The following is an 18,246-nucleotide window of genomic DNA, read 5'->3' as shown; positions in this document are numbered from 1 at the left end:
CCAAAAAAAATCAACCAGCAAACCCAGAAATCCCCCACATTTATGATAGGGCAAGGTCATACCTATTTTTAGGCTACCGAGTGCTCTGTGGGCAGAAGAGCCAGTTTGAAGAACTGGCAAGTTGCAAATACCTGTAGCAGGCACCAAACCAAGTGAGACGGGGACTGAAGGACTGTTTAGTGCCTGCTGTCTATAGATGAAACAGCTCTGCTTTGTATTTTCCTAATAGGCATAAGTCTCACAGCATTAGGATTGACTATTGCAACCTAGCCTCATCCCACAGTAAGTATGATGGGCACTGTTTGCTTAGTGTCTAAATTATCAAGTACACTCCTGGAGCTTGAGGAGGCTTTCTGTCAAGTCTGAGGATGGTCATTACATCCACTGTGTATCTGGGTGTCAGGTTTCTAAGACTACCATTCCTTGTAATATTAGTATAGATCTAACATTCCTTTGTGACCCTTTCGCTCAAAAGCGGGTTGTTCTGATCCTCTCAAGCTTTGCCAGAATCCAGTGCCAAACATCAGCATTCCAAAATCATTTTGGTTTCATTCAAAGTTTTATTATTTATACAGTAACTTCAGCCCATATCAAATGCTTTTCATTTTTTCGTTATGCACTGGGACACATTTTGGTCTGTGACTACAAAGATTAAAAAAAGAGAGAAAAAAGTTGCTGTTCTTATACAATCACAGAACTCTGGGAGCAATAGTTTTAAAACCAAAATATGACAAACCTAAGAATATCACATTATTCCAATGCTGCTTCCCATATGGTAAAAGCTGCCTTTAGAACAAGGATACTTATCACAGTTTTGCTGGTTTTGTGTGTATGTAACTATTATGTTATGTAACAGAATGGGTCTCTGTTGCTTCATTCTTTTCCTGAAAAATATGAGGAAATATTTACAGTCTGATTTACAAGTATTTAAACATACTACAAATAGGAAGTTATTAAACTTCTTTTTCCCTAGCTATATTTACAAACTAAGCTCCAATTTTAATTTTATTCATTTAAAAAATAGTTGGATTATTACATTAATTGCAAATTAGATTTCATGATTTCCACTATACATTTTTTGCAGCTGTACTTAATGTTTGATTTTGTAACACTTTTCATAAAATAAAATTTAAAAAAATGTCTTGAAAGCAAAATCCAAGCCTTTCCAGAAATAGAAGTTCTTCTTAAGACCTAACATGAAGCTTGGTTAAAATACAAAGTGATGCTTCAATTAACATTTTACTTTTGAAGAGAATGCCATGTCCTACTGATCTGACAGATGCTTTATAAAGTATGTCCAATGACTGGGAAGAGGGACAAGAGGAATTGATCCTCACCTCCAGCAGAGCAGGACAGGCCACAGCAAAAGTGAAGACAGGACCAGGAGAAAGCTGCAGCTCATGGTGGAGAAAGAGGGAGACATGCACTGAAATGGCAGCGGGGCTCAAAACTTCCATCCAGAATCAATAGCAGCTGCAGTCAAATTATGCTGGACTAGAAAGGAGGCAGGAAACTCCATCCTGGTTTCAGCTGGGATGGAGTTATCTTTCTTGTCAGTAGCTGGTGCAGTGCTGTGTTTTGGATTTGGTGTGAGAACATGTGGATAACAAAGTGATGGTTCTGGTTGTTGCTGGGTGATGTTCGTCCTGAGTCAAGGACTTTTTGGTTCCTTGGGCCCTGCCAATGAAAGGGCTGGAGGGGCACAGGAAATTGGGAGGGGACACAGCCAGGACAGGTGACCTGAACCAGCCAAATAGGTGTTCCATACCATGGGATGTCATGCTTGGTACATAAACTGGGGGGGTGAGCTGGGGCCTGGGGATCGCTGCTCAGGGACCGGCTGGGCATCAGTCAGTGGGTGGTGAGCAGCTGTACTGTGCATCACTTGTTTTCCTTTCTCCCTTTCCCTTTGGATTTAATCCTTTCCCCCACCTTTCTATTATAACTTCATCATCATTATTATCTATCATTTATTATAGTTATCTATATTATTTTATCTATATTATTATATCTATATCATCTATCTATTATTATTATAGTTATTATTGTTATTATTATAGATCTTACCTTTTTATTCTGTTCAAATTATTACATTTTTCTTATCTCAACCCTCAAGTTTTACATACACCCTCCGGGTGGCAGGCAGTGAGCAAGCAGCTGCCTGGTGCTTGGTTGCCAGCTGTGGTTAAACCATGACAGTCCTTTTTGGCACCCAACGTGGGGCCAGAAGGGTTGAGATGATGACAGGTCTAATCAGACTGTGTTAGATTAAATTTTTTCAAGTGTTCATTGTATTAGATTAATTATAATGGCTACAATGCTGGCTTTTCTGCTTTTGAACTCGCTGCCCATGGTCCCAGGGCTGAATTGTCTTGTTTATTTACAGTACATGTTCCCTGTTGTGTTGTTTGTTTACATTGAGAACTGGGCTAAAGTTACACTGTTGCACTATATAGTACTAGTTTATAATATGATAGACTTGGTTATGAAACTAATCTGGTCTGTGCACTCGGTGTTGCCTCTGTGAGTCTGGTGGCCCTTACGGGGGAATGCCAACAGCTGCACCTTTGGCTTGATTTTCCCAGAGTCATCCTATGGGTGGGTTCCACACCTCCCCCTTCTCCTCAGGGCTAATTAATCAACATTTAGGATTTTAGGAGACTCTGAGTGTCTTTGGTCCACTGGAAGCCCCATAGTGTCAGTCCTGAACCTAGTGATAGGAATACTGAATGCGTTTTCATGTCCTGGAACTGGTGGTATTCCAAGCCACAAACTTTAACTACTGCTCCAGCCCCTGCAGCCCCTGCTCCAGCCCCTGCTCCAGCCTCTGCTTCAGCTGCTGCAGCCCCTGCTCCAGCCGCTCCATCCCAGCTGAAACAAGGACACAGGGATATCATGGTTTTCCTAAACTTTGTGCTTTAGGAAGACATGATAGCTGAACTGCAGAGAATGAACATTTTATCTGAGTCTTAAAAATAAACAAGGAGTAAGAACAGGAAAGGAGAAAAACAAAAAATTTAAATGCAGATGAACTTCAGGCACAGTTAACAGCTGCATGGATGGAGTAAGAGAAAACAAATCTGGCAGCAAAATACTTTTACAACCCCAGCTTGGGTTTTCCAGGACCCAGACTATCTCTCTGGTGCAAGCTCTGCCCCACATTCTGCCTGGCAGGACAGCCCTCCCAGGGCTATTTTTTACTAGCCACATTTGGAATAAAGCTTCTCTGGGCTGCTCTGGCCTCAACTATTTCCAGCTGGCCCTGCCATGCTCTTGCATCCCGCCCCCCCCCCCCCCCCCCCCCTACAATAAACGAACTGTCAGCTGTGATTCTGGGATGGGTTCTAAACACTAGCATATAAGTTAGCAGATGTGTACTGGCAAGATCAGCAGCTAGCTTTTCATGCTCCAAATGCTTTTTTGATATACATATATATGTATTCCTACAAGCATGCATGCATGCATGCACACATATCTATACACATGTATGTATATAAAGACAGAATTCCAGGGGAATCAAAGCCATGAGAAGCCTGGAAAGGGCTGCTGACAGGAGACTCAGTTGGCAATATGCAGTGTTAAATCTTTTGTGCATACATTAGCTAAAGGAACAGTTTTGAACTGTGTTTTCTATTCCTAGTTGTAGATGTTCATATGTCTGTGTTTCTGTGTGCCTAACACTCTCTGTTGGAAGTGCTCCCAGGTTAGTCAACTCCTCCTGCTCCAGCAGCTTTTCCCCCTGTCCTCTTTCTTTATGCCCTGCCCAGTTGCTTCTGCTGTAAGCCCACAGCTGTTCTTCCTGGGCGGTTAGCAGCAGGCTTCAGGTGGGTTTATCCCTGTCTGGACTCCACCTCTAGAGGATTTTTGCAGAGGTTGTCCCTTGCACCTCCCTGAACAGCTGTCTGACTGGGTTATTTTATGTTGCTGTTTGTTTGTCATACTTTCCTTTTTATTCTTTCTTCCCCAGAGATCCCTGAGGAAAGATCAGAGACATCTTTTGTGCTTTTCTGAAAAGAGCCAGTTTAGATTTTCATTCACTCACTCCCTCAAGTAATTTTTTGTATCAATAGGAGAAACTGGAGAAATGTGGAGTGTCTTTGATGGATTATATAAATAACCTTTGGGAAGAAACACAGGAAAGAAACATGAAGCTCATAAAGGAGCAGCAGTTCTTGATTGCTGTGCCAATTTTGTTTACCTTAACAGAAAATTTTGACCTGTTACAGTGAGAATTCACCAAGTTCACATTTCTAATTTTATCTTTGTTTGCCTTGTCTTCAAATGTTCTGGATGTGCAGCAGACATATAAATGCCATCCAAGAAATCCTTCTCCTCTGCTGACAGTTTTTTGGCATGCAGCACAAACTATATTGTGATATGGGTAAAACTCTTAATGTGGGGAAGTGGATCTATAAAGATATTTGTATGTTTAGCATACAGGACAGAAATGCAGAGTCACAGAGTCACTCAAGTGTGCTACAAAATAAGTTTGTTTTTTGCAGACTGAATTCCTTCATGACAGGCTCATTAAAAGTTCTTTCTGCCAAGTGCTGTTTGCTTTCACCTTCAAAACTGTCTTGCATTAATAATGAGTAACTGCATTTGGAAGTTACTTACATAGAGTATTGTTCCTGACAGTGGTGCAGTGCTAGGCAAGGGTGGGACAGGAGCACACACTCAGCAAACGAATTCAGGGGCCTGATTTAACATATTGCTCAAAAACATTGGTATAATCTAAACTGGTATGGCACATTTTGGATGAAGTCTAGCTTAGCAGTACTTGACAGTAAAGGGGATTCACGTCTGCTAAGTTAACTCAGCTAAGTACTTTGCAAGCCTAAATAGTTACTATTTTCAAGCTTACTATCAGAAACCTGGTTTCTCTGTTTTGTGTTTTGAGACTTTCCAGCCCCATGAACTCTTAATCTCATGCGGAATACAGATTTTTCTTGAGTCAGATAGCTTGCTATTCCTAAGTGTTTCTACTTGCACAGATGGCTATTACTTTATATCTCTCCATTCCTCTGGGAACAGTTGTCAGCAGCTGGTGCATTCCCCATACACTAAGGCCTTCAATGCTATGGCAGTTACACAGTAATAATTACAAACTGTAGGAAGTTTCCATTAACATGATAGAAGGCTTATTTCAAGGGAGAAGCCTGGGACAAAACCTGGTTCATGTGATTTCTGTAAAAGTAACTAATGTATCTTCTACTTTAAGCTTTATTGTACTGTCAGATTCACAGCTTTAACTCAGACTGACAGCCAAGGTAATCTAGAATTATCTATCTCCATATAGTTTGATACATATATGGTAAAGGAAAGTTGGCCAAACAGATTGCTATCTACACCCTCAGCCAGAAACAACCATTTTGTGCTCAGTCTATAGCTCTACCATTCCTCTTTCACTGCCTATAGATATACATGCCCTATTCATGATCTTTACTGATGGAAAAGCTTTACTTGTCCTTTTAGCTATCAAATTTCTGCCAAAGATCAATTAATTTTTGTAATAAGAAATTATATGTATCAGGATCTGGAGCATAAACCTGTTTGCAAATATCTAAATTCAATTATAGGTGAAAAAAATTTATGGACTAAAAAAAGAAACACAAAACCTAGTAGACATATCAGAGCACTCAAGGCCAAACTGTGCAAGTCTGAGACTTCCAAGTACTTACGATCATGGACTGTTAGCCAGTGTACTCTATGCAATGCTCAACAACCGGATAATTTCTGAAGTGCCATGTCCACTACACCTTATCATTCTGTGATTTGATATCTAAAAACTGTTGCCTATGAAAAAGATTCACTAAAAGAGGATCACCTAACCAGAAGCTAATGAAATTGTGGGAGCTTTATTAAAAACAGAATTTATAAAAGTAGATACAATATTTGAAAATATTTCTTGAAGCTGCTGAGACCCTATTTGTTTTATTTTGACTAAGATTTGTAAAATACTTCTTTTCGTCTTCTGTGTGTGGAGCTTTTCATAAAGTATTCCCTCACTGTCATTCATTCCCTTCTACTTTTCCACTCTACTTCTTTACTGAACAGTCAGTTGTCCTCACCAGACATTACCTACATGAACGAAGAGGCCCCCAAGACAATCTATGTCTTGTTTTCTGCCCATCAAAGAGGGAAAAAACTGCCTTGGTTAAAATACCAGTTAATAATAGGTCAAATTTTATTATTCCTCAGGCTTATTTTATTTAGTGTTTGCTTAGAAATAAACATCTGTCAGTGCAAAATACAGGTGTTAAATTTCAGAATTTAAATCTAAAAAGATCGTCATCAGATTAATTCCATGGTCTTGCAAAACAGACTAATAGAAACAGCAGCAGCCAGTAACCATACCCTGAATTGGAAAATGTTTTCTACAAGCACCAAAACAGTAACTGAGGGTTAAAATTGTAGTGGTTTACAGAAAAAAAAAAAGACGATGAACTATGGAAATCCATTCTTTCCTCTCAGTCTTCCACAAAAGTAAAAGCTAATAAACAGAGAGAAATGCCACTTATATTGTTGCATTATCTGTTTTCAAATAAATTAATTCACGTAATAAGATATATTAATTTTAAAGTATTTGATGTTTTCTAATGTGCTCTTTCTCCTGACAAATTGTATTTCAGTTCCTTGTACAAAAGAAGTAGTATTAGGTCATTAGATATATTCTAGTCAGAATTGAAGGAGATGCTTATGAAGAACACAAAGGTTTCAACAACATCCATTACATGATCATAAACACTCTACTGCGATTTGTACATTGGGCCAATTAAAATGTTATTTGCTTCCTTATAGCAAGTGAATAGAAAATAATACCAACAGGAATGTGATCATTGATGTTTGAAACTAACAAACTGCACTTTATTCGTGGTCATCCATCTATGCCATATACTGAAATGCCACTTTAGAAAATCATCTTTTTTATCATCACATTAACACAGCATTAGCTACAGACACATACTAGATGCCTGTATTGAGAACAACCACAAATATCTGGTTTCTTCTGAGACTGACCCAAATTAAATGCCTAGGTCCAGAGGAGCATGTCCTATCCCAAAGTCAGTCAGTGTTTGCATGTTCATCTGCAGCTTCCATTTCCCTTTGTGTAAAATTATTTAAGAACTTTTATCTTGATTTGTCTTCCTTTATGCTCATAATCAAGAGTGCTTAAACCCGCACTAGCTACATTTAACACTGTGCAGAAAATAGCTGGTGTCTTGGATAGGAAGCCTCACTGACTTATAGTTTTATTGCTAGGACCGTTCAATATTGTCAGCAGACAGGCTTCAGTGGAAATCATTTGCCTCAAAATAAGACTTGCTTCGGTAGCAGTGGGCTCCTGTTTGTCATATCATTTCCAACCGTACCTGTCTCTGACTGACAAACAAGCAGATAGACATGGACAAAACTTGTTTGAAAATCACGTATCTTCTGTACAGAGTCCGCGTGCTTGCTATAGGCCATATTTTCCTTCTGTCCCTCCCAGCTTTCTTCTCTAGTATCAAATCAAATAAATGAACAGCCAAAACATGTGACAGTAAACCTTATTCTGTAAAAGAAATACAAAGAAATGGTTTTAAATAATGACAGGTGATATTTCTGCTGCTATAAATTATTTTACTCAACATTTCAGTGATATTTTCATCTTATTATCAGACTATGACCTACTGAGAGAAAACTGACTTCCCAGTACTAGAATATGTGCAGGCTTAGTGCAAGGGTCTTAGTATCTTAACATACGTTAATACTACTGGAAAAAACTGGGAGCAGCTATCCAGCCTCCAGACCACAGTTGTTATAGCCTTAGCCAGCTCTGAGTATAAGCAGAAAAAATTTAGGGCTGTCTGGCTTTTCCTGCAAAGATATAACCTAACCTGTGAGACCTGGTAAAGTCTGACTTCTACATTAGCTTGTCATCTTGGATCACTGAAACTGCATCAAAGTGGTAGGGGCTGTAATCCAGAATGAACAGAATCCATATATTTTACCTAAGACTTTGTTTGGTTTCAGTAACTGACTTGATTACATTTCTTATTCTGTAAGTGGTTTCTGATGTGTGTAGAATCTCCTATTTTTACTTTATCAGTTTACAAGATGAATGATGTATCTGTGAAGAAGGAGGCCCACTTAATCTATTTTTCTCTTGTTCATAAGGCGGTACTACTAGCCCAGGAATCATTCCAGAAAACCAAATAAAACATTATTTGGCAGTGGTTATTCTTCCTTCTCTGTAGGAAGGCAAATCAAATATATTTATCTATATTGTAAAGTAAACTATTTCTTGTCCATGAAAAAAACCTGAAATAACCTTTCAAAGTCTGTTAAAATTGAATATGCAGAGGTGATCTGTTAGTTACAGGATTGCACTGAATTGTTATGTATGTCTCATCTAAATCTTTTAATGTTTATGATTTTAAAATATTAAATAGTTATGCTGGAAGAGGAAATAGCTATGCATTTCCTGTATTTCAGTTATTGCTGTTGTCTCACAATCTCAGTCCAGGCATGGGTGTTTATGCTAGACATTGCATATAAATGTACTAACAGGTAGTCCCTGCCCTGAATTTTTTTCAATGGAAATAAGTAAAGCAAGCAGAAGGAGAAAGGAAGACCTACATTTCTTGTTTTAAAAGCAACTGAATGAGATGCAGAGAATGAGGGAGAAAACTGGCTTGAGATAAGGGACTGTCGGCAAAGTTTTAGGGTCCTTTTTGTCAGATATCCTTATTTTAAAAGCACTGCCCTCCAGCTTTTATTTTGTCAGCATGGATTTGTATTGGTGCTAAAGTTGACATGATCACCAGTGGCTTAAAATTGCAAGAACAAAATTATTAGATGTTGACTTTTTGGTCAGGATGTTTGTGGACTTCAGGAACCATCCTGATCTTATAATGAAGACCTTAAGACTGGAAAGTACAAGGCAGGAGCAGGAGGCAAGGTTCCTACCTGACTCTCAGTTGAATGTCACGAATCAGTGAATGACTCAGGATATATGACCTCACAGAGGAAAGGGCCATACCTTTCTGCATCTCTCCACTCTCACCTCATGACAGAATGGATGTGTCCCTCCTATTACAATCCAATGCAGAATTCTCCTTTTTTCTGTTGCTCTCAGTTTTCTCCCCCTTGATTAGTTTTGTGGTTAGGATTGTAGGGTTGTACAATAATTTTTGTCAGTTTTCTTTCTATTAAAAACAATTATAATTTGTCAAATTTTTTTTTAACATGTAAAAATTTTGTTACTGTTTCAGGACACAGCAGGTCAGGAGAGATACAGAACGATTACCACGGCTTACTACCGGGGTGCAATGGGCTTCATTTTAATGTATGACATCACGAATGAAGACTCTTTCAATGCTGTGCAGGACTGGTAAGTAAAACTTATTATTCATATTAATTCTACATTCATATTAAATACTACAGATTCATATTAGATACAGAGATACTTGATATCACTCACCTGCTGGGACAGTGCAAATTATTTTGAAAAACATTTCCAAATACAGTGCACAAAGCATTCCTATACCCTAATATATGGTGTGGGTTGGTTTTTTTTTCCTGGAAAGAAATGAATACTTTAAAATGTGTTGCATATAATCCATTGTAATAATTGTATTTTCTGTGCTTTTTGTTAATGTGTGTTATTCATACTACTAAACCAGCAACTGCTAATGTGGAGAGCAATTGCTAAAATACCGGAAAGTGTTTCCATATTTCATGGGGAAAATGAGATGCCATGTGTGGGGGTTGTCTTTTAATTTAATTTTTCATCATGTTGCTTTTAACCATAGTTGGTTATACATTATGCTGTCAGCTTTGTGCCTCAAGTGTAAAAATTATGAGCAAACTGTATCCGAATAACAGAATCTAAAATGGCTGGTATTTATATTACCTTGTGTTATATGAATATCAGGAAGTCTCTTTGAAAGTGTCTCATTTTAATCAGGCATGGGTCAGTCAGGAACCAAACAGTCTAAAGCTTTTTTAAATAAAGCTAACCTAAAAGGAAAGCTAGGGTTAATCTCAGTGATCTCTTCTTTTACAAGTTATTTTAATATCCGAGAGCCTCCTAGCAGTGCTCTGAGTGATATGAATAGCATTTTTCATGTGTGCTCCATGTGCTCTCCTGCATGCTGTTCCCAAGGCAGTACTGTGTTTGAGAGAGGATTTTATTCAGTTTGTGTGATTTGTTCAGTATGTTTCTTTGACTTTTTTTTTTTTTTTTTTTTAAGTTTATTTTGAGATAGCATTACTGTGTACTTCTTTCAGGAAAGGCAAACTAAGGAACAGTGAAAGTAAAGTAAAAGGCAGTGATGCTGTGGATGCCTGTTTCTAACAGGAATTGTTGCCTAACCTCAGACTCTGTAGAAAAACCCAACATTTTCTTTATCATACTCTTCTACTTATCGTGGTAGAAAGTGTCACTGAACCCACGAGGCACCTTTGCTTTCCACATCTGGAGTTTTTCTTGGTCTGTATATGCTAAGCCTGGTCATTCACCACTCTGAAAATATGAACTGAGAACCTTAGCTTGGTTCTGCTCTACAAGAAATGGGGTCTTGGGTTGCCTGACATTTCCTGTGTGAGTGCTAGGGATGTAGTCATTCACACTCCTCCAGGGGAAAGAGGCAACTCCAGAATCTGTCCAACCTTCTCTCCATCAGTTATCTATGTGACTACACCAAATTGCTCTTATGAGCTTCTCTTTCCATTTATACAGAATCAGTAAGCTTACATAACTAGTATAGACCAGACAACTAGCTTTTGGACAATTGAATGTATCTGAGAGGAGTCTGCTTGATACTCAAAGAAGACACGCTTGCTCATTCTGGTTCTTATGCCAAAGGGATGTTCTGCATTTTGTACAAGCTGGAGGCATCATGCTGAGTGCTTGTGTTACACATTTGTGAGTACTGCTCTGTTCAACAGCATGAGACATAATCTCCTACCTAATAGGAGGTAGCTGAAAGTGTTATTCAGAGATGCTGCTGTGAAAGATTAGCAAAAACAGGGAATCAAGTAGTACAACCAGCCTCCCAGATGAACCTGCAGTTGTGGCTGCCAGCACCACTGCTTCCTGGACCTGCCAGCTGAAGCACTTTCTTGCTTTGCCTCTGCTGTTCCTCATCCGTGGCATGATTCTGTTGAAGTAGTGGGTTAACTGGGTGATAATGGCTGACTAGGACCAGCTGTAATCTGCAGATCTCATTGCCCCATCTCTGGGCAAACCAGATAGCATGCCATGTATTATCTAGCTTCCTCCCAACACAAAGATTTCTTTATAGCAAGTGTAAATATGAGTACTTATTGTTAATTTTCCTACCTGTTTGTTTTCCATCCTCCTAGGTCTGGTATGGTTGGCACTCTTTTTCTGCTGGTGAAAAGTAACTAGGCTTCATACTAGCTAACGAAAAAAAAATAAACCCCCTGTAAAATGAAACAAGAAAATATTTAAAAGCTATGGAGTTCTTAAATATAATTTTAATAGATATCTTTAGATACCTATTAATATAGATATATATTTAATAAATAGAATCTTAAATTGTGAAACATTATTTTTTCCATAATTTTTATCTAGAAGCTGTATGGAGAGTTGGCAGCTACTATAGAAGTTTGGTGGACAGAAGGGATTGCGTTATTATGTGCCAAGAGCTACTGAGCAGTCATTGGCATGATGAAAGGGGTGACAGAGTGCCTCACTTGTCAGGATAAGACATAGATTTACTTGTTATTTTTATTTTTAATTTTATGAGCCGAGTTCCTGCCCTGCTGTTCTTTCTCTGTTTTATTCCTCCCATCTCACAGCTGATAATTGATTTTGATGAGCCCATGCTTCAATTTTGATAGTAATTGCAAAACCACAGCTTGCTTCTAAATGTGAGAGAAGTTAAAACTCGCAATTAGCAGTGCTGCAGAAAAGCAGGCATGGCTATGCGCATGTATCTGTGCATTTGTGAAAGATCTGAGGGGAGGAAGTGGGAGATTTTAAGCCTTTCTGAGGCTTAATATGCTTTCCTCTGTGATAAATGTGCCTCTGAAGGCAGTGGTGCCATTTCATGTACGTGAGCAATGGGCCAAATCCAAGCTCAGATCACATCAGCTTCAAGTCTTGATCTAGAAACTGCACTGCAGTCAGGACAATGAATCTACAGGTACCTTTTAGATTTAGATGAAGGAGTTTGGATTAAAATGTCTGTTGGGATGATTTTTTAAAAGCAGTTAGTTCAAAGTGATTGTACTCGTACTGATAGGCATTTCTTTCTGTCTGAAGCCTGGCTGACAATGGCTAGTCGTATTTCTAGATAACAGGTCTAGGTAAGCATGAATCTATTCAGCTGTGAGAAATTCTATATTTGATTTGACTATGAACATTTTACATTAAAAAAAAAAATCAGCATCTGTAATTTTATATAAACCTATTAGCACCAATATATGCAACAGTATAGTAGGCAGGCATTTGCACCACTCTATGAGGCTGAGAAAGGGTTTTGACTAAAAGTTTTGACTAAATGACTAATGACTTGAAGGTCCAATAGATTTCAACCATGCTGCATACACTTCAGGAACATTCATGTTACCTTCCCAAATCAAACAACAAAAAAAAACCCTATTAAAGATTGCAAATGACATTAACAACAAAATTGTAATCCAAATATAAGATTTTCTTAAGACTCAAAACTTTTGGGAAGAGAAAGCTTGAGTTGGTACTGCTAAGCGTTTGCTGTATGTACACCCAGTGATTTATTGCCTTCAGCAATGCTTCCTTCGGAGTCACACAAAGCTGAAGGAACTTAGCAGGCTTTGAATTATTAAAGTTTTCAGACAGTCTGTGTTATGTCAGCCTGTCAAGATCTACAGAGTAAGTTCTTCCTGCATTTTTGGCTGAGGCCTAGGGGAGCAGGGAGAACAGCATCCTAGGAAAAACTTCATCACCCCTCACTTTTTAAAAAATAATTTCTCAAAACTTATATAATGCATATTTTTTAATGTCACCATTGGAAACGATTATGGTTACACATTTTCTTGAGAAATTCAGAGAGTATTCCATGAAAGACACTTCTCTTTCCTCTTTTTCTCTTGCTTTTTTCTCTGCTTTTGTTTAAAGATGTCCTCCTCAACAGTCTGCTCAAGCACATTACTTTTGAGAAGGAATCAGCTGGCAGAAGGTACATAAACTGCCTATTTTATGTAGGAGGCAGAGGCTTAGGATACAGCAAGAAATTTGTGATTTTAAGAACTCTATTGTGCTGTGTTTACTTCCGTATTTCTATAGGAACTATTTGCAGAATTTACTACAAATCAATATGCTAAGAACAGCGCGAAAATTAGGTTAATTTAAAATTAAAGCCAACAGAATGAAATACTGATTGTACATCCTTCATCCATGCTCATAATGCATGGAGGATGGTTACTAGGAACTGGTCTGGGCAAAAACAATAGAAATTAATCAGTAGCCATCAGGTAAGACCAGAGCAGGTCCTGAGCTGTGCAATATGGGTTCAGCCATTACCAGAAATGTAGGGTTTTTTCCTATAATATACATGTCTTGAATTAAATTTTTCAAGGTATCTTTTGAGGGTGTTTTAAAGCAGAACCTTAAAAAGTAACTATGCTACTATGAATTCAAGATAATATTCAGAATTAAGGCTTTAAAAATATGAGCATTCACTACAACATGGCATTTGGCAGCTGGATTTACTGGATATTGCAGTGCTAGTTGTCATTCTAGGACATTGTGGAAAAAATGGTTCTATTTCTTCAAACTATTAGCTTTTTCTTTCCTTTTAGCACCTGAAGTGAACTAGAAGTTAGTAGGTATGGCTACAGTGCACTACAAATACTTTTTTCTGTGTTCCATTGTGTCTCTCTTCTAATAAAAGACATGATGGCATTTTTTGAATGGTCATTAAGAGAAAAAATGAAATTGGAAAATACATTAGCATGTTAATGGGTGAATGTAAGAAGTCCACAAGCAAATTAAGCCCATTAAGTTAATGTCAGCACTGCTATGTGCACTTCTAAAGGGCATATGTCCTAAAAGATACCTTTTTCTTGCTTTCACCTCATTTAGCCTAATATGCATGCTCAGCACACACTTGTTCTACAGACAGGCTATTTTTCTTTTACCTCTTAATATTGAGCTTAGTTCTGTCATTTGAGGAAAATCCATTATTTGATGTCTGTTAGGGAAGAAATCTGGAAACTGCTTCTAGGCAAATTTGCTAAAACATATGACCTGAAATGCAGCACAATTTGTGCAGTTCTGCTGCACAGACACAAGCCATGTGTGGCATTCCTTGTGCACGTCCTCAGGAGCTTTATCCTTTGAGGCTCTGACTAAAAATGTGCTGCATCGTGTCCACTGGCAATCCACACATAAAGCGAGAGTCTGCCATGCAGTTGACAGCAACCTCCACATGGCAATGCAGCTAAAGCTGGCTGGAAAAATATTCCCTTGGAGCATGCTGATATTAAATGTATTCACTTGGGCTTGATATGGACAAAGATTTAAGCAGACTCCCTGTTTTTTTGACATAGTTATAGTTTTCAGCCAAGTAGGTGCAAGAAGTTCCACACAGGTGGATAGTTTTGTGTCATTCTACTATTTAAAACAAAAGAATGAAATGCTAATATTCCACGAATCATATTCAGTGAAAAGAAGAAGGTGAAATTCAGAGATTAATATTTCAAAAGAATCACAGTTTGGTATACTTTTTTGTTTGTGTCCAAGTCTTTCATCTGCAAAATGGATGCACATAAGGGGAAAGGGAGGGTGGTATTCTTTACAGACTTAAATATAGGGAACAAAACCACATTTTACAATTTGGAATTTTGTTAGTTGTTGCAATTACATGAAAGTCACAGTTTTCCCTTTTAAAGTTCACTATTGGAAATGGGGCTTTTGTTATACATAAAATGACCCTAAAATTCTTTTCACTTTTTCTTCCTGTAAGAAGAACTAAGGCCAGTGGCAAATTAGATATGTTTTCTAAAAAAGAAATAAAAATAATCTCTCACTCAAATAGTATCAAGACATTTATCAAAAAGTTATTCTTGGTGGACCAAATATAATTTAAAATATTTTTAAAAACCTCTGTATTCCAGGTCAGTTTGCTTAGCTGTTTTTCACTCATTTTTTGGTATGGAATTCCTGATACAATAAATTGCAGATGAAAACTTAGTTCTGTGAGATGACATCTTTTTCCTCAAATCAAACTTTGGCTCACAAATGCTAAACTGGTGCTAGCTCAAGCCACCTACATGCTTTCCAGTTTCACAGACCTACTCTAAAGTATTCCACAATATTTCTCCCAGCACATACAAAAATAAGAGTATCTCTGCATTTCAAACTCAAAGGTAGAGCATATCCCTAGAGAGTTGAGGAGCAACATGTGCTACAACTGAGTCTTCCCAGGGGAAAAAATAAAAAAAAAAGGCTTCTATAATGATAAGATGATAAGAAAATGTTGCAAGTAGTTTATATTTTTAATTACAGGTTTCTGTAATTTTCAGCACATCACTCATGACAGACCAACAAAAAATATTTAATGTCATCCAAATGATTTATTTGTTGCTTGAAGTTTTGGATGTGCCAGAAAGTACCTTCTCTTATCACTGACATTGCCAAATACATGGCTTTAGGTTTTCCTGTAAAGCTCTCGGTGATAAAAAAGAACATGCCTGCTTTTTAAAATGTTCTTCTGATAACATATCTAATGTTAGGTTTAAACAACACAGTAGCGTGGACAGCATTTCTTTGATGAAGATATGATATTTTCTTACCTTTTTCTTTCTAGTAAACCCTGAATTTAAATACTTATAGCACACATGGAAATTTATGCAAATCTTTATCGAAGGGTTTTTTTGTCTTGAAAATAGTAAACCTTTGATATAAAGTTCAAACCTCATCATAACACCATGACAGTAGGTTTACTGTCAAAAAAATGATTCACGCATTATAGCAGTTAATCAGGAAAGACAATCGTTAAGTTTTCATGACAATTTTTTCTTTCCTGTTTTTATGTTCTTAAACCATAGAAAGAAACACATTTGTGAAGCTGAAATTATCCATATGTCGTTCTTGGTCCTATTGGCCCTTACTCACACTTGCTCCTTTCATTCATTTTGCTGTAGGACTGAGCACTTCTGCAGAAGGTCCTACACCCCCTTGAACCTCCTTCACTACAGATTTTACATTTTCTTGGACACTAAGTAACCACCCAGTATCAGGGTGGTCATCCAGCTGTCCTCAGCTGCATCAGACCATATTGATGCTGAAATAAGAATAATACTGCATGGACATTATTCTCTTAGGCTGCTCCATGTCTTTCTTTTCCCTCAAATCCGAGATTCAGCAGCAGTCATGAAGTCGTTGATGGCAATCACTCACCCAGATCCTACTCAGTCACCAGTGGCTCAGTGGAGCTAATCTCAGTAATACGCTCAGTAATAAGGGATTCACCATTGACTTTCACTGGAGCTAACTGGCCTAGTGAGTGGCTTAGATAACTGCTTGTTTTGCTGTTGTTGTTTTAATTTATTTCAGTTCACATGGTAGTTGATTAGGACTGTTGTTGGCCATAACCAGACATGACTTACTGCAGCATCATGGATTGCAGCCTCCCTGTTACCACCAGCTGCAGACTGGTAACTACATCATAAATGTGGCTGCACCTCCTCTACAGATCCAACCCATAGAGATAAGGGCTGCAGTTCTGGGTATTAATTTATTCTTTTCTTGTTAGAGCTGGTCAGTAGTAAGGAAGACTGCATCACTCCTTTCCTAGGCCCTTTTTCCTCATTCATAAAGATGTGGCAGTCCCGTCTGATAGGAAATCAACAAAATCTTTTGTTTGGGAAAACATGACAAACTGCCAGTCATGACTGGAAACTATCTTCAGCTGGCTTAACTGTGCCTATACTTGAGTTCCGATTTTCAGGAGCATATCTGGCAGGATTTCCCTCTACCTTGTGAGTTTCTGCCCACTCTCTTTATAATCACACAGCAAGAAAATTTTGTTGCCTGTTATCTCTCACCTAAGTGAACTGAATATAAATAATTAATAATAATAGTGCAGATGTGACAGTGTGAACATAAATTTGCTTTCCAGGACTGGAAATTCCACAGTGGAGTTTCGTTGCATGGCTGATGAAGCAATATAGATAGCCATTTAGAGAACTGTTGTTAAACAGAGGAGGTGTCTTCTATTCTGTACCAGATCCTGCTATGCTTCACATAGGTCACTAAAGGTTACACTGAGGCAGATGAAAGCAAACCAGATCATCAGATTAACATCTAAATGCTGCCATGCTGAACCGCTCTCCTTTAATTAGGCCATGCTAAGATACTCTTAATGAGATTTGCAATTTAGTCTGGTTTTTTCCTTTAATAAAGCTTGTACTTTTAAAAATGTTAAAGTAGAAAATGCCTCTGAGAGGCCTCCAGAGGTGAGCTGCTGGAGTTTACTAGGAAGATAAACAAACTTAAGCATGGTACTATAACTGTATGCTAAAGGAGGTACATGGAAGACTGATTCCTATATTTATTCTAGTCTGTCTCTTTAATTTATAGTCACAGCCATTAGCACAAGAAACAAATTATCAACATGGCATGTTATCATCAACTCACAATATTTATTTTTGTTAGTAATAAAGGTCGTTAAATCTTGTGACAATGATAATTTTTATTGGCTGAACAGTAACCAAAATATTCTTTTTATCTCCCTGTATCTATGCATGTTGACAAAGTTGCACCATTGCTTGGCATTCCCAAATGAAAGCTCTGCTGCCAGCCAACTACATGTGAGTCTTATCAGTGACTCAGTAATGTCCCTAAACAATTCCCAATCTCAGTTCAAGCTGCAGAAGATTTACTTTTCTCTGTACTTTAATACTCTAAACCTGCTATTCTTGACTTCAGAGGAATATCATAGCCCCAGCACTAAATTCAAATCTTGAGATTCGTTGAAGGAGCTGTTCCTTTGGAGGATTTCAGATTTGCAGTTCTGTGGGTTGGGGTGTATGTCAGTAGCTCTAAAGGCTGCAGTTTTATTCATGCAGCCTGGAGGTTATTCATTCAAAAAGCCAACAAAACTGAGACCGTGCAAGTCAGCAGCAAAGTAGCATACAGCCTTGCGGTCAGTCTGAAGAAGTTTAACTGAGTTCCCTCTCCCTCATTAGCTTTCCCACCTCTGCTCCCCTCAGGCTGCTTCCTTTCTTCTGCTAGGTCCGCTGCTTTTG

The 18,246-nt window shown here is 38.1% G+C and overlaps 1 protein-coding gene across 2 annotated transcripts in view; it reads left to right on the top strand.

Annotated features, from left to right (window-relative positions):
* The window catches only part of RAB3C (RAB3C, member RAS oncogene family), a 136,929-nt gene that overhangs the window by 62,075 nt on the left and 56,608 nt on the right, over window positions 1–18,246 (top strand). For both annotated transcript variants that reach the window (XM_037374053.1, XM_037374052.1), the window contains exon 3: window positions 9,258–9,376. In XM_037374053.1, coding sequence (XP_037229950.1) covers window positions 9,258–9,376 — 119 coding nt within the window. The remainder of the gene's footprint in view (window positions 1–9,257; window positions 9,377–18,246) is intronic.

Source organism: Falco rusticolus, chromosome Z, assembly GCF_015220075.1.
Source record: "Falco rusticolus isolate bFalRus1 chromosome Z, bFalRus1.pri, whole genome shotgun sequence".
Classification (NCBI taxonomy): Eukaryota; Metazoa; Chordata; class Aves; order Falconiformes; family Falconidae; genus Falco; species Falco rusticolus.
Note: the sequence above shows the minus strand (reverse complement) of the source record. Positions and strands in the feature narration are given on the sequence as shown.